The 16,023-nt window shown below is 39.1% G+C and overlaps 2 protein-coding genes across 2 annotated transcripts; one reads left to right on the forward strand and one right to left on the reverse strand.

Annotated features, from left to right (window-relative positions):
• Positions 1–2,975, reverse strand: commd5 (COMM domain containing 5). The gene is made up of 7 exons (XM_088343291.1): positions 2,748–2,975; positions 2,480–2,640; positions 2,348–2,376; positions 2,225–2,275; positions 1,736–1,831; positions 1,578–1,653; positions 1–705 (listed from the first exon to the last, which is right to left on the reverse strand). The coding sequence occupies exons 1-7, from the start codon at positions 2,866–2,868 to the stop codon at positions 604–606; spliced, it is 636 nt and encodes a 211-aa protein (XP_088199417.1). The 5' UTR covers positions 2,869–2,975; the 3' UTR covers positions 1–603.
• Positions 2,976–2,999: 24 nt separating this feature from the next.
• On the forward strand, positions 3,000–10,632 carry fam199x (family with sequence similarity 199, X-linked). The gene is made up of 8 exons (XM_088343289.1): positions 3,000–3,092; positions 3,612–3,818; positions 3,959–4,178; positions 4,737–4,895; positions 4,969–5,130; positions 6,822–7,005; positions 7,090–7,193; positions 8,076–10,632. Exons 2-8 carry the CDS (start codon positions 3,625–3,627, stop codon positions 8,247–8,249), a joined length of 1,197 nt encoding a protein of 398 aa, XP_088199415.1. The 5' UTR covers positions 3,000–3,092; positions 3,612–3,624; the 3' UTR covers positions 8,250–10,632.
• The last annotated feature ends 5,391 nt before the right edge of the window (positions 10,633–16,023 follow it).

The raw sequence follows: 16,023 nt of genomic DNA on the forward strand, positions 1-16,023 counted from the left end.
TAGTATTAGAATGATCTTTATTGTCATTGGTAACGACATAGCGAACATGGTTTACAACATTAGACATGGTGGCACAGGATTAATGCGTAATAAAGACTTAAAAGGAAAAAATAAGGTGAAAACGTCAGGAGGACTAGGCAAAAGTATTTACAGGGGAGCGCTTGGAGCCTGGCTTAAGTTGGAAATTGATCTAAAATACAATGCAATGATTCTATTTCTCGAGTTAACACATCAAGAAAAAATATTCCAACATAGACACCATTTGTTTCTCTTTAACTGGTGGTAAACGACAGCTCCAGATAATGATTATCACTACCAGTCCACAATATAATACAAGAAAAAAAAAATCATAGTAATACATGACTATGAAATTAAGAGTATCTGTTAAGGGAATGTTAATGTAATGTGTTTCATTTGGGTGAAAAGCTTTGTTTAGATCGACATACAAAACATCAATACATTTACTTCCGATAGATACAGGGCGTATCATTTACTATACGAAGTCATGGTTTGACATGTACAGCACAAGAAAGTAAATAAAAGAAAAATTAAAAAAATATATTCCTATCACACCTGACATACACATTGATTACGGAACGTCTCTTAGTCTGGAATCTTAAGAACGCTCCTTTTCTCTAAGTCATTCATCTCTTTGAGGAGCAGAGCCACGTTGTAGCGCAGCTCCTGGAATTTTGCAGTTGGCACCTGTGCAGAAAACAATAAAACCATTGTATGTTGACCCTGAGCTTCTGTTGTGTAATTTTTATTGAATAACGCTTTGAAATGGGTGGGACTTATTTCATTTCATTCATCAGATTCCATCATGAATTCAAAAGGCTTGAAAGAAGTTCATCGCCCCCTAGTGACCGAAGTATCTCTGTAGCTCTCTCACTAAATATATATATATATATATATATATATACACATTGATACTTATGTATTGTCTGTAATGAAATTAGAAGAAAATTGAAAGGTCATTCATTTTGGACTCACTACAAACCAAGTGTATTTTATTGTTGTAATGTTGCTGTTTATGGCAAAAACTAAATATCCTATTTCAAGATATTACAGCTCGGTGGCCTTGGGGGTATGGCGCCCCGGCCGAGTCATACCTAAGACTTAAACATTGGTACCCGTTGCCTCCCTGCTTGGCATTCAGCATTAGGGGTTGGAATTGGGGGGTTTGGTCACCTGATGACTCCCAACACCTCAGTTGGGTTGAGTGAGGGGGCTGGGAATCCCCTCCTTTGTATCAATCTCCCCAAAACAGTCAGAAATGACTCTAGCCACCTCCCACTAGGGGGATATGGCTGCGGTATATATATATATATATATATATATATATATATATATATATATATATATATATAAGATATTACAACATCATGTAAAGGTATACTAGTAGGCTGTAAGCCTTAATCAGCAATCATAAAAATAATAAAAGGCTTGTAATATTTCAGTTGATTTGTAATGAATCCCTAAAATATGATATTTTTGTTTGTTTAATTGCATTACAGAAAATAAATATTGATTGCGATCTTTTATACTGTACTGCGGGGGCACTAGTTCAAAAATACCTCAAATTGGTGAAAACTTCCATCTGACAATTTTAGGTGCATCAAGACGGAAGGTTGCAGAGCTCTGGCCAATGAGCTGAGGGAACGCAGATTACATTTTATTCCCAAAGACCCGAAACAAAAAGAAAATCATGAGCTATCTTAAATCTGTGCATTACCTTGTTGAAATGGCAACATCCACTCTCCATTTGAATTCATCTATTGAAGGTAGTTTGGGATCTCGCTGAGCGGTTGATGCTTCCAAAGCTACCCGCCTGGAGTTGTTATGGTGCCAGGAAAAAAAACATTTGGGAAAAAAAGTATCATGTCAATCACTGGTGATTTACATCCGCTGCCAATTTAGAATAGTCCATGGTAGACAGCCCAACCATACTAAAATTGTGGAAATAGCTCATTGAGTACAATCAAATCTAATTCATTTCAGCCTATGAGGTGTCCCAAAAGGATCTGCCCTAGGCACAATCATTTTCAATTTCTGTTCAAGCTCCCTGTGGGTCATGTTACGCTTGGTGAAGACTATATCTTCATTACATTGGCTGATGACACGTTAAATTCTACAGAGAAACATCTATACGTGGTTTAACCCAAAAAATGTTCGTGAATCCCCTTTGGAGGGAAAATTGGTTCAACCATATCATATTACGCACCGATTTCCAAAGACCACACTGCAGAAATCTGTGATAAAGTCTTCCTGTATCCTTAAGTCAGGACAAAAAATAATGATTAAAAAGCAAAGTGATAGCAGAACTTCACCAAGTGATGATACTTGCCTCAATACTCTGAGATCTTCTTTAAAGGTCTGTGAGAAAACATGGAGACATTTGCATTCGCAGCGTAATCTATTTTAACATCTGAATCACATGTTTGAAATTTGTAATCTTAATATATTACTTGTGACTCACCTCCAGTTTAAGTAATGATTGCGGTATGCGAATAGCTTCTGACAACAATCTGTACATTCCAGCGACAATGTGACTGAGCTTCTCTTGTGGAAACGCACTGTTCTCCACTATTAATTTCATTGTTTCTCTGCAATCTTTACCCTCCAGGGCGTTCACCACAGCTGAAAGCACAAAATGTCCGAATCAAAACATGCACTTGCATACATATCATGTTATTCAAAGCAGTGAACTCAGTCTTGATATTGCAGGACAACAGAATAGATAACACCTTTTAGTAATTTTCTAAACGTATCTTGCTCCACATCCTTGAGGTTTTTTGACATCGACTCGATTTCAGGTGGTATTCTGGCACCTAAAAAGGTGGTATCTTTTTCTAGAGTTAGCGACATTTTGAAAAATTCAAATATATGATAATCGCTAAACCGAGCAAGAACTCAAGACGTTCATATTTTGATTATTTCGATGGCAACTTCCGGGTTGTGTCACGTGACTTTGCCACTCTGCTTTGCTTTTACACTCGCGATGAATGATTTCTCGCGAGAACACTCGTCGGTGAAAAGGCTTTTGCAAATGGAGGTCGCAGAAAAAAAGCGTAGTCTTTGAACGCTTATAGGTTGGTATTTTTATTCTATTTATATCCTTTTTAATTATTCCTGTGATTTTTATCGGATTCAGAAATACTATAACGGCAAGAAAATCAGTTTGGTATCATTTGGATGCTTTTCTCAACACTCTATTGGAATTTAGCAATAGCATCGAGCTAATGATTCGGGGAACGACGCTACGTTACGACAACACGTTTTAACTTTATAATGAAAACTAAAACGTATCGTAAATTGCATTGTTAAGAATATCAGCAGTTCTCGTTCCATTCCATTTGCTGTATATCATTTTTTTTCTCGTGTTTTAATAAACAACCGACTGGTGACGTCACAACAATAACGCGTCGTAGAATAAGTACCGGTAATCGAGATCACGATTACTCTATTTTAGCTGTAATTGAACTCGCATTATGTATATTTGATTGTAGTTTGAATATATAGTCAGATTTCTGTTGTAATATGAAAATATTTTTAGGATTATATCAGTTATTATGATTATATCACCGTGGTATAAATTTTCTTTTTTTCAGATTCATTGCCACCATGTCTGATTCTCTGTACGAGAAGTTCATTGCCTCTGAAGAGTATGAGAAGTTTTTGGCCCCTGAAGAGCCTTTCCCCCTTCTCTCCCAGAGAGCCAACCTCAGCGATGTTGGGACCCTGGACGTCAGCGATTTTAGCTGTCGGCTCTCCTCTTGTCATAGAACAGACCCGCTGCGACGCTTTCATGGCAACAGGCAAGTCAATATTGTAAAGGAAACCTTCTTGAATTGTAGAATTCCCTGAACCCCGAAGAGACCCATTATCACACTTGACAAGAGACAAATCGATGTGTTTCTTGTCACTTAAATTGATGTTTCTATTTTTTGCTCTCCAGGTGGAACCTCACTTCTTGCGGCACAAGTGTGGCCAGCTCCGAGTGCAGCGAGGAACTGTTCTCGTCCGTGTCCGTTGGGGACCAGGACGATTGCTACTCCCTCCTGGATGACCAGGAGCTGACGTCTTTGGACTTGTTTCCTGAGGGCAGCGTTTGCAGCGATGTTTCATCTTCCATCAGTACCTACTGGGACTGGTCTGATAGCGAGTTTGAGTGGCAGGTGAGATTGTAACAGAAAAACTTTGCCAATGCTCTTATGCTAACTATTTAGTGTAATTCTCCTGGAGCTGGTGCTAATTTGGAAAACAATCACCTGAAACATTTTTATATGCTTTTGGTCAAATCTTTTTGTTTTCCCCTATGGTCCAAAATATTTTCCTCTTTTGAAGAGTTTGCAAGTAAATTATGTGTATTTGACTGAAAGTTAGTTTGTTTTTTCCACATTAATAACAGTTTGTTTTGAATGGTCATTGATACCAATACTAAGTACAAACAGATACGACCATCACGTTTGGTACATAAAAATGGTCCTTCAAATTACATTTTTTTTCCTATTAATATTTAACAATATCAACTGTCTGGGATCAAGCCAATAACAGGTTTATTATATTTGTATTATTTTCTTCTTTTTCTTACCCACAAGTTTTCGTTTTATGGTCAGCTTTGTGGAATTTGAACCATTTCAAAATAACCATCAATTTCATGATTTTTTTATATGTATTTAATGGAATTAAATATTTTTATATATCGCTGTCTAATTCCTTTTATTTACCTCCAGTTGCCAGGAAGTGACATCACCAGCAACAGTGACGTCCTGTCCGACATTATACCAAGCATCCCGAACTCACCTTGTTTGGTTCCTAAGAGGAAGCCTAAGCCCCACACCCACCGCAACCTGGATGAGCTGCCATGGAGCGCCATGACCAACGATGAACAAGTAAAATGATGGAAACCTGTCCAGTTAATGAACACAGTAGCGAGCCATGCACTGAAACTCAAATTTCTTTCAGGTCGAATATATTGAGTATTTGAGTCGTAGGGTCAGCACGGAGATGGGCTTGCGGGAGCAACTGGACATCATCAAGATTATCGACCCCTGTGCACAAATTTCTCCCACTGACAGCGAGTTCATCATTGAGCTCAACTGTCTTACTGATGAGAAGTTGAAGCAGGTGAGACGCCACACACGGCCGGTAAAACAAGATCCGGTTTTAGTGTGCTGTATATAACGCTGAAACATGGCTTCTTTTTATACCTGTCAAAATTGTTTTCGCACTATTAATGAGGCAGAGAACAAGCATGCCATGGCTTTTATGATCAGCAACTAGCAGTGCTACATTGGTGCAAGGGCCGTAAATGTTTGCATCTCAAGCTCAACTGCGACGAACGGCTAGTGGCTAACTTCTTGTTATGATGATCTCTTTTTAATAAACCAGGTTTGATAGGGCTAACTAAGGATGCTATAAAGTTAATAATTTGTGCGTCATTCTAAGATATGGCCCTGCGACCCTACTGAAGATAAGGGGTTTAGATAATGAATGAATGAGCCAATAAATGATTGCAAGATATGGCACACATTTCCTGCATTAGCCATGAGCCTCTAACAGCTAGAATGTTAACATTAATTGCATCAGGTGAGCCATGAGGTGTATTCAAATGCAGCTGTTTGATTCAAACTCAAGACAGAAACAATTCCTACAACGCAAAAAAAGTTAATTATTGCTAATATCTGAGCGATGCAGATTTGATATCACTCTAGGAAAGTAATAAAACGCTTAAAATGATGAGTCATTTCATGATAATTCCAAACAATGACACGTTTAGTCTCTTGTGACTACAGTACCTAATCGACTACAAAGCTTCCATCCTTAATTCAAGTCGTTATGTCAGTGATGAAAAATAAACCCCTGTGGTTTGTAATACAACTTTTGGCACAACATTTATTATTAAAAAATAACATTTACTGCCAGAAAACTCACACATTTTGGTAAAACTCTTTGATATAAGTCCTCATTTTAAAAATGGAAAATATGTACATACATATATATGTAATCCCTCGGTTATCGCGGTTAATGGGGACCAAAACCACCCGCGAAAAGTGAAAATCCGCGAAGTAGCGACGCCCCTTCAAAAATGCTTTAAAAAATATTTTTATTTTATTATTATTATTTTTAGACCCGGTTAATGGGGACCAAAACCACCAGCAAAAAGTGAAAATCTGCGAAGTAGCTGCGCCCCTTCAATAATGCTTAAAAAAATATTTTTTATTTTTATTTTATTATTATTTTTTTTTAGACTCGCGAAGCTCTAAACCCGCGAACGTGGAACCGCGAAGTAGCGAGGTCCCACTGTATATTTGTATAAATGAGGATGATTTGAAAATACTTTTAAGGATGAGATATTTAGCAAATGAACATGAAATAAACTGAGTGTAAAGAGTCATTATGCTTTATTTTCCACACTCCACCTATTAGCTCTTATCTTACTGTTTGGGAAGGAACACATTAGGTAGGAGAAATGGTTGTCGGGGGTCTTAGCAAGTGGCGAGATGTTCGTCCCCCCTTTCTTGTTTTCTTTCTATTTTTTTAGTGAGGCATTAAATTGTCAATGTAAGAAAAGGCCTGCCTCAAGTAGAGTCAAATCTATACCCAAACCGCAAGAAATATGAAAAGGAGTATTTTAGTGTGTCAAAGACGTACTAGCAAGTGCATCATGAACAAGCTGACAAGGCTTCAATAATGACACAAGCCAGGAGATAGAGGCAGCCGGTAAAAAGTTTTATATTCTGTACACCCTCTCTTAAAATGATAATGAGAACGTATTTAGCTTTGAATGAGTTATAATTGGGGGGAGAACTCTGCAGGTCCGCAACTACATCCGAGAGCACGGGCCCAGGCAGCGAGCCAACAGCACCAGGGAGGCTTGGAAGAGGGGCAGCCACAGCACCGCCAGCGCGGGCGGCATCAGCGGTGCTAGCAGCAGCAACGCTAGCATGGTCAGTTCGGCCAGCTCCTCTACCAGCTCCACAGCATCCAATTCTGTCGCAGGTAGCAAAGGGTGATGTTAAATGATTGCTGGACTCAGTAAAAGAAATTAAGTCTGAACACTTTTGGTGCTGTGTTGCCCTCCAGGTGGAACAGCATCAGCCTGCAGCGGGGGCAGTGTGGCTAACATTAGCCGAGCCCACAGCGATGGCAATCTTTCCAGCGCTGCAGAACGCATCAGAGATTCCAAAGTAAGAAATATCTAGCTTGTTGGTCCCAAATGTATTCAGGCATAGAATTCTCACCACCGGCAAAATTGGCCGTTGTGAAGTCAAAACGGGTGACCTACTACAGTGCTCCGTAAGACCTTTCTGTACCATATTGGGTTTAATGTTATATTTTCGCAGCCCGGACCAATAATAACATTGGCGTTAGCAACATTTATAATAAGAACCCCAAATTTACTGTGTAATCACTAGACAACCAGGGATTTAGATTACATAGAAAAAAGGCTTTAGATTTTATATCATCACACTATTTTTAGTCACAGTACCACGTTGTACAATTCTGTTTTGGCTGAACTCTTTCCCATTATGCTCCACTACCACATCCCACAATGTTGTACTAAGAGTAAAAATAGTACGGTGACTTAGAATCGGGTGCTTTTCCCTTTGTCATCAACAAACCTAATGTTTTAGTGATTAGGATTCAGCCTGCTCACTGCCACTGTCTAGGCTCCATTCACGTTGCATCCAATGCTGAGAAAATGTGGTCGGCGATTTTCGTCGGCTGATCAATTATTGCTCCATTACTGTGATACACTACCCTAAAACCGTAATGACCCCCATCCAACTTTCATTTTTTATTTTTTTTTCAAAGCGAGCAAATAATAAATATGTTGTATAAGCAAAAAATAAGGCAATCGTTCTTTTTCTTCTGTGTGGCCCGGTACCATGCGACTGACAGCCCATAACTTAGCGATTGTCAACAATTTGAAATCAAACAGTTTTAACAACTGCCGTTTGTTCATGCATTTAAATTCAAATACGTTGTCGACTGTTTCTATTATCGATTTTTGTTGACTTTTGGTCGCAAACCCACGTCCTTTTCCCTTTTTAATGACCTCTTTGCAGAAACGATCCAAGCAGCGCAAGCTACAGCAGAAGGCTCTGCGCAAGCGACAGCTGAAGGAGCAGCGTCAAGCCCGCAAGGAGCATCTGAGCGGCCTGTTCCTCAACGAGGAAGTACTGTCGCTGCGGGTGACCGAGGAAGACGACCACGGAGACGATCTGGACATCCTCATGTGACGGCAGTGAAGGAATCGGTGCTCCCTCCAACGTTTGCCTGCCGCAGCTTACCATCGTAGAGCTGAGCATGCTTAGTTTAGTGTTGCACATCAACACTCTTTGATTCCTGCTGAGAGATTCTAGTAGCTAATGCTAAAGGTGAGCACTGTGACATTTTGTGTTGGGCTAACTCGCGACACCACTCCCCCAAAATTAAACATAAGAGCTTTAAGGATGAAGTTCAGAATGATCCAACTGGCTATATTTTTTCAGGTTTTGGATGCAACGGGAATCAAACCCGGGTCGAAGCTGTGAGTGTGCCGAATTCTAACCACTGGTACACCAGTACTGTAGATGACAATTGAAAAGGCAGTCGATTTTAGCTCATTATCACACACTTTTTAGTCACAGTACTGAAGACTAATGTTATTCATGATGTGCGTTTCGCGTGTTATAATGACAGTGAGCGTTAATCTTCTATTCAAAGTATTGTGACAAATCTTTAACCTCATGCGAAAATTGAATTAGTGACAATAATTGTTTTTTGACAAAAGGGCTAGATTCTTGTTATAATCGCGGGTTGGCAAATGACGAATTACAAGATTTTTCCGTGCAATAGTTTCCCTACTGTTTACATATTTCTCATCGGATAATGGCCATAGCAGCATCTAGAAAAATGTAGGAAACATTAACAAAGAAATACTGGATTTCAAAATTACATTGTATGATAATAGCCTTACAGTCAATAATCATAGACATTATTGCATACCTGGTATTTAAGTAGTTGAGGCCATTATTGCATGCAAACGGTTAGATCATGAAATTTAGAAAAATTGATCATTCTGATGTCAAAAAGTTAATAAAAATATGAATTACTGAGACTGTTTTCATCCTATGCATAAAACAAAAAATCGAGAGAGAAATAAGCAGTGCCATTTTCACATGGCTTTAATGAAATTTTTTGTCTTTGTAACATGTGATCCACAACTAAATTAACATTTGTCTCTGGTACCATGACTAAAGATAGTGGAATAATAAGATAAAAATCCAACGCCTTATTGTATGACATATTTAGTGGTCCAGCGTTACGTGTTCGGTGCTTTCACTGCTAAGACCCGAATTCGAGTGTGTTACATCCAATGTTGTGCGATAATACATCAAAACCTCGTGTATAACGCCCAACTTTGAGTTCTTTTTGTAGGATAAAAAAATTGCATTATAAAGAAATAAATACAGTCACTATTTTTGTTATTTTGTTCCATAGAAAGGTAATAACTCATGCACTGCCAACCTGCTTCAAATTAAAATTGAAGTATGACGTTATATTTTGTCATTGGGACCGAAGATTTGAGAAAAAAACAAGTACTTGGATTTTTAAGACATGCTGAAATGAAACCGCAGCTAATGTTTATTGTGCTGTTTTATGGAGGACCAATCCTGCCATTTGTAGAAATGAATGTAATACGAGTGAATAGTGTAAAACCTAAATATATCATACAAATTCAATTTATTCATAAAAATTCATATATTTGCATTTTGCTCTTTTATTAATATGTCATTTATTATCACTTATGGAAGGATTGGTCTTCTCTTTAGGTTCCTTCTGAAATGTCACCACTTAAGACGTTTTAGTGAGTAACATCTTTTAATATCAACGCCAACTTAAGCTGCGCTAAGCTAACTCGCTGCTAACAGACTCCAAGTAGGAGGATTGAAACTGATCGACCTGATTTAGCTGTCCTTCCATCCTGCGGTTGCGTTCCACCATCAAAGTTTCGGGGGAGCACTGAAACCACATGTTATGGTCTGTACGAACCTCCAGCGTTGGTCCTTTTCTAATCCAGCCGTCAACCAAACAGATGTATGCTGTAAATAAAAGCCTACTTACTGCTTGTTTCAGCTTATCTATAAACAGCTCCGTGTTTCTCACTCACTTATGACGAGAGGGGTGGCGATATTGAAATTTAGCAATATTTTTATCGTTTCCAATCAAGACCCTCCGGATAGCACTCCGAATGTAATTTTGCCACGCAAAGATAAATGAACCGATTGTTCTCCTGGAAGTCTTAAGAAAGATTAGTGTGTACTGTACACGGCTGCAGTGGTTTTTGAATTCAACTGTATTCTAAGTAACATCCCTTTTCGTTGTTGTTTTGTTATTTTGTGTTAGACCACTAAACAGCTTTTGTATGACTGCTTGAAATCTCCTTCTCTTGTATCTTAATCGCAGCAAGTCTTTTTCAAAGCAGTTCAATGTATTCCTTTGTTACTTGTTGAAGTGGTAAAATTCTATTTTGGGGAAAAAGTAGACTTTTTGAAAAGGAAAGAAATGTCACAGTGTGATGAAATGAAATGGTGTAAATAATGTTTTGCGCATTGTAATTAAAAGGATTAGGAAAAAAGGTGGCTGGAGATTGTTCTTTGTTCACAGCACAAATGAGAAAGCAGTTAGTTTAGTGTTAATTACTGTATTTTGTGCACCGGATTATAAGGCGCACCCTCAAAATATGTCAAGCAATATTTTTCATTTAACTGTTCAACGGTGCGTGAAATAACAGTAATGGCTAGGTTTGCTTATATCAATATATTTAAACCAAAATAATTTATTTCACAAAAATAAATTAACACTGACATCTAGTTTCACCCCCAAAAGATTAATTTTAGCAACGAACAACATGTTAACCACAAGAGGACACTCAAAGACCACTGTATTAGTTTCTCAAAGGTAGAACAATTACTGTATGCGATATCATTTAACAACAATTCAAACGAGTACATAATTTGAGACAAAACGTTATGTACAAGAAACTACAATCAAGTAATCACAGTGTTTCTTACATACAAACAAAAACAAAAGGACTAATCTATATGTTGCATTTCCCATGAATAACCATCATATTTTCTGGTATATAAGGCTCACTTTCAAATTTCTGGCCAATTTATGTTTTTAAGGTGTGCCGTATTGTCATAATACACTTCCCTTATTCCGGGATCACCAACAGCTGAGTAGTCTGCAGACCGATTCTGAAAGTAGTTGCCCGGAGATGGATCATTATGATTTTCTAGGAAATTTCATTTCTAATTGGCATGGTCAGGGTCAATACTTAAAAAAAATTCTTAACAACTAATCTCGAGAGCTTTGCAGCGACTGGTCGGAAAAATAAGCCCTTTAGTACAGTAATTTGACAAGGACGGAACCTTAGGATTCTACACTGGGCCAGAAAAAACATGTTCCGGCTAGCAGAGGATGGTTTCGATCCATCGACCTCTGGGTTATGGGCCCAGCACGCTTCCGCTGCGCCACTCTGCTACATATGTGAAACAACCAGACTCATTTACACGAGTCTGACCCACACTCTTCCCTTATCCTCGACTAACTCTTTCCTAAACCCTAATGGTTACCCTAACCCGCGGGTGTCAATTTCTGAGTATTTCAAAACAAGAAGCGAGTATCTAGGTAGATATACTAACCCGAACCCCATAACCAAACCATAACCTGAACCAATGTTCCCTCTAAACTGCGTGTGTGCGCAATTGCGCACTATTCAGAGCTTTTCCGCGCACAAGAAAATCTAGCCAGCTCACAAAAATCAGGGCTCGAAATTGCTAATTAAGAAGTGATTTAAGTCAAAGTTACAGTGCATGAAGGTAAACATACACGGGTTCCCCTGACGCTGTGTTCTAAATGCAGTATTTTGAAGTTAATGTCGGAGTAGAACAAGTTGAGTAAAGTTACTAGAGTTTTTTTCGAGAACCGGCTTCTTCGGCTCGGCTCACTAAAAAGAACCGGCTCTTTCGGGTCCCAAATGGCTCTTCGGGTTGTTTTTGCTTTTTTAATCCCTACACGACCAAATATTATGTAAAATTGTGCACAAAATGACTTAAACGAAGGGGGGAAGAAGAACAAAAAAGAAAAACATACCAAAATAAAAAAGTACTGAAAAGCTAAGAAAGAAAGAAGCAAAAGGAAGAGGAAAAAAGAAGGGAAAATTCAGAAAAAAAGAACGAAACAAAGGGGAAAAAAGTAAATAGATAACAAAAAGAAAAAAGTAACAGCTCGGAAAAAATAAACAGTGAGATTTTTTTAAAGGAATTAAAAAAATAGAAAAAAATGAGAAAAAGAAGAAAAAGTTTGTGTTGCATTCAAATAATTTCCAATTATACCAAGTCAATCTTGTTGCCAACATTATACTTCCACTAAAAATGTGATTAAATACAGTTCTGTATCGTGCAACCGACTAAATAAGCCCCCCAAAATGTTAGTAGTATGCGACAAAAGATACCAGGAAAGAAAAGCAATTGAAATCTTGTGCAAGAATTTTTGTAAAAACAAATGACGTTTGTAGGCCATACAACCTTTGCAATAATACATTAATAATGCAAAAACATATTTGCATTGCCGGAAACTCAGCAAAATGTAACTTGATATCAAGTTTTGGACATGTTTGATAACGACTTAGTTGCCGCCACACTTGGGATTGCTGTTGCTCACCGACTTTGTGTGAACGCTCAAGACTCGTGGAAAATTAGAGGGAACATTGACCTGAACCCTACCCTAACCCTTCACTAAGCCCTAATGCTTACCCCAACCTTTCCCTAAACCCTAATGATTAGGGTTACCCGCTCGTGTCAATTTCTGAGTATTTCAAAACAAGAAGCGAGACTCTAGGTTTCTATTCTAAATGATTATCTCATCTCATCTCATTAGCCGTACCGCTTATCCTCATTAGGGTCGCGGGGGGGCTGGAGCCCATCCCAGCCATCTTCGGGCAGTGGGCAGGGGACACCCTGAACTGGTTGCCAGCCAGTCGCAGGGCACACGGGGACAGACAACTCATTCGCTCATTCACACCTAGGGACAATTTGGACCGGCCAATTCACCTGAAATGCATGTTTTTGGAATGTGGGAGGAAACCGGAGTGCCCGGAGGAAACCCACGCAAGCACAGGGAGAACATACAAACTCCGCACAGAAAGTCTGGAGCTGGATTTGAACCCACGACAGGTTCCCATGACATGAACTGTGCCGCCGTGCTGCCCCTAAATGATTATGTTTTTTTTTTTTTTTTACTGCAACTCTACTGGATACTCTTCATACTCAAACCCACTGACACAAATCTGACCCTGACTCATACCCTACCCCTTTTCTAATCCCCTTCCCTTACCCTAACCTTACTCTAATCCTACCTTTACCCTAACCCAAAGAGTGCTCAATGTACTTACCTGAACTACCTTCCCTAACTCTTCCCTAAACCATAACCTGAGCCCTGCCCTATCTATTTCCGTATGCCCTCCCCTAACTCGGGACATCCCTGCACTAACCACTAGCCTAAACCTAACCCCTATCTTATACCCTAACCCTGGGGTGACTAACCATTTGAAGGCTAAGAGTTCCTTTTTTACTAATTGGCACAAAGGGCTACCATTTTGATACACATTTTTTAAATAGTAACCTATTAAGTTGTTACTATGTTATTACCAAGTTGTATCATAAGCAGTTGAGGTAAAGTAGGATCAGTCAACAACCAAAACATCAAGCCTGTTAGAAGTCATGTTTCCAGGAAAATCACAATCACCCATCGTTGGTCAATTGCTTCCAAAACTTTTCTGCAGGCCACTCTCTAACCTTATTGCCTGGCAGGCGCACATTTAACAGCTCTCCCTACCAGGCCTGCTGCTGCATCCTACTAGGCAGAAGAGAGGGTGAATTATACATACTCAAAAAGCTCTATTTTCACAACAAAGCCTGACAGTTTGCAGATGCTGATCAGAAAGGACTTGTACACTGGTACAGCACTCACTTGATAAGGTCACAAGTAATTTTGTACTGTGCTATAATAGTCTAGATATCAGAAGATGGTTAAGATACTTTGACCTCTGGGTAATGGGCCCAACATACTTCTGCTGTGTCACTCTGCTAGACACACTATTTGCCCGAACCCGATCCCACTTACCCGAATCCGACCCTGACTTATACCCTAGCGGTCCGATGCTTATAGGTCCTGGATATAGAGTCACTCAAAATTCCAATTATGAAAGACACCTGAACACGTCACGTGGTCCACTCCGTTTGCATTCTTTATTGCCATATTTTGTGTACTCTTAAATATTATTTAGTACTTGTGTATTGCATTCTACCATGTGTGAGTAGAGACACAATTCTGGTCATTTTCTATTTGTTGATGGATAATGTAAAATCAGTTAACCAATGATCCGAATTTCCTTCCTACCTGTTGAGATAATGCCAGGGGGTAGAGCGCTTGTCTTGGGATAAAGAGATCGCAGGTTCGATTCCCGGCTCCTCCGTGTTATATTTCGAAGTGTCCTTGGGCAAGACACTGTATCCCTAATGCCCCCAATAAGCAGGTCGGCGCCTTGCATGGCTGCACGGCCGCTATTGGTGTGTGAGTGTGTGTGAACAGGTAAGCGTGAAGCACATTGTAAAGCGCTTTGGGAGATCTTCATTGACTTTAAAAGCGCTATATAATTTACCATTTACATGCAAAGATGTCCTACCAACACCTAGTGCCCATACGCGTAAGACTGATTGCAATTTCCTACGGCGAGTACTGTTGGGAAATAAATACATTAAAAATGTATCATTTACCTAATTGTTCGAATTAGTTATCTGACTCCATTAACCAAACACAACTTACATTCGCCTAACAATACATGCTCGTCTCTTTATGGAAAAATGGACAAGACACCGGCATTTACACACGGCGGCAGATTTATTTTCTTAAATTATTTAACTAAGTGAATTCCATCGAATTAGCCGATTTAGTGTCGCTCTTCGTCGAGCCTCTCTCTCGATTGTCCCTCTCGGTCTTCTGAAGTTCCTCTGCCCACGTCTTTTCACAAACTGGCATGCCGGCTCCTCCTTCCATCGGTGTCGCGATGTTTGTCCTTGTGCGTCTGGCCTTCTCCCGTCAGCACTCACAGGAATTCTGTTATCAAAATGCGTCTGATGCATTCCAGACAGCCTAACCTACTAATGTACCTTGAAAAAAAACAGTCAGTGAATCTCTCTACTGCATCAAACTGAGTACATGTACTTACTTTGTAGTTCATTTTATAGTATAAAATGTATAAAATCCTTCAGTACTTACAATTTTCGTTTTGAATTAGTCTTATTCGACTCTCTTTCGCCGCTTCTAAATACTTTTCTGACGTAGCTTTAAACATAGTTTTTCCCGTGGTACCTTTTTTTTAGCATGGTCTCTGATGGCTACTGGAATCACGCACTGAGTGTATGCTTGCTAACTCTCGTTCTATGTCACGAGTAAAACATCTGTTTGCAATATTTCAGGGTTTCAGTTTTGCTAGGTATACTTGATAAGCAGGGTTGGGTAGGGTTACTTTAACTTGATTACTTTCAATTAGTTTTGGATGACTCCAATACCAAATATGCTAATAAAAGACAAAAGAAACTAAATATGAATAAAATTATGACTCACAACACGTGGTAAGCTTTATCTCCTGGCTTTGATCTCTTTGATCACCGGCAAAACTAACATAAAATGCGACGGAAACAAAATGAAAATACATCTAAACAGCTTGCCAACATCATTTTTGCCGTTCCATGTATTCCGCTACTCCCCAAGCCTGCACAAAATTTAGTAATTTGATTCATATTTAGTTTCTTTTGTCTTTTATCGGCATATTTTTATTGGAGTGATCCAAAAGTAATTGAAAGTAATCAAGTTAAAGTAACCCTACCCAACCCTGTTGATAAGAATGAAAACAAAATTCGCTGTCAGATTAGCCTACGTTAGGATGTTTACGCGAGGTAGGAC

The sequence above is a fragment of the Urocampus carinirostris genome, chromosome 9, assembly GCF_059441175.1.
Source record: "Urocampus carinirostris isolate Australia breed hairy pipefish chromosome 9, RoL_Ucar_1.0, whole genome shotgun sequence".
In the NCBI taxonomy this organism is placed as follows: Eukaryota; Metazoa; Chordata; class Actinopteri; order Syngnathiformes; family Syngnathidae; genus Urocampus; species Urocampus carinirostris.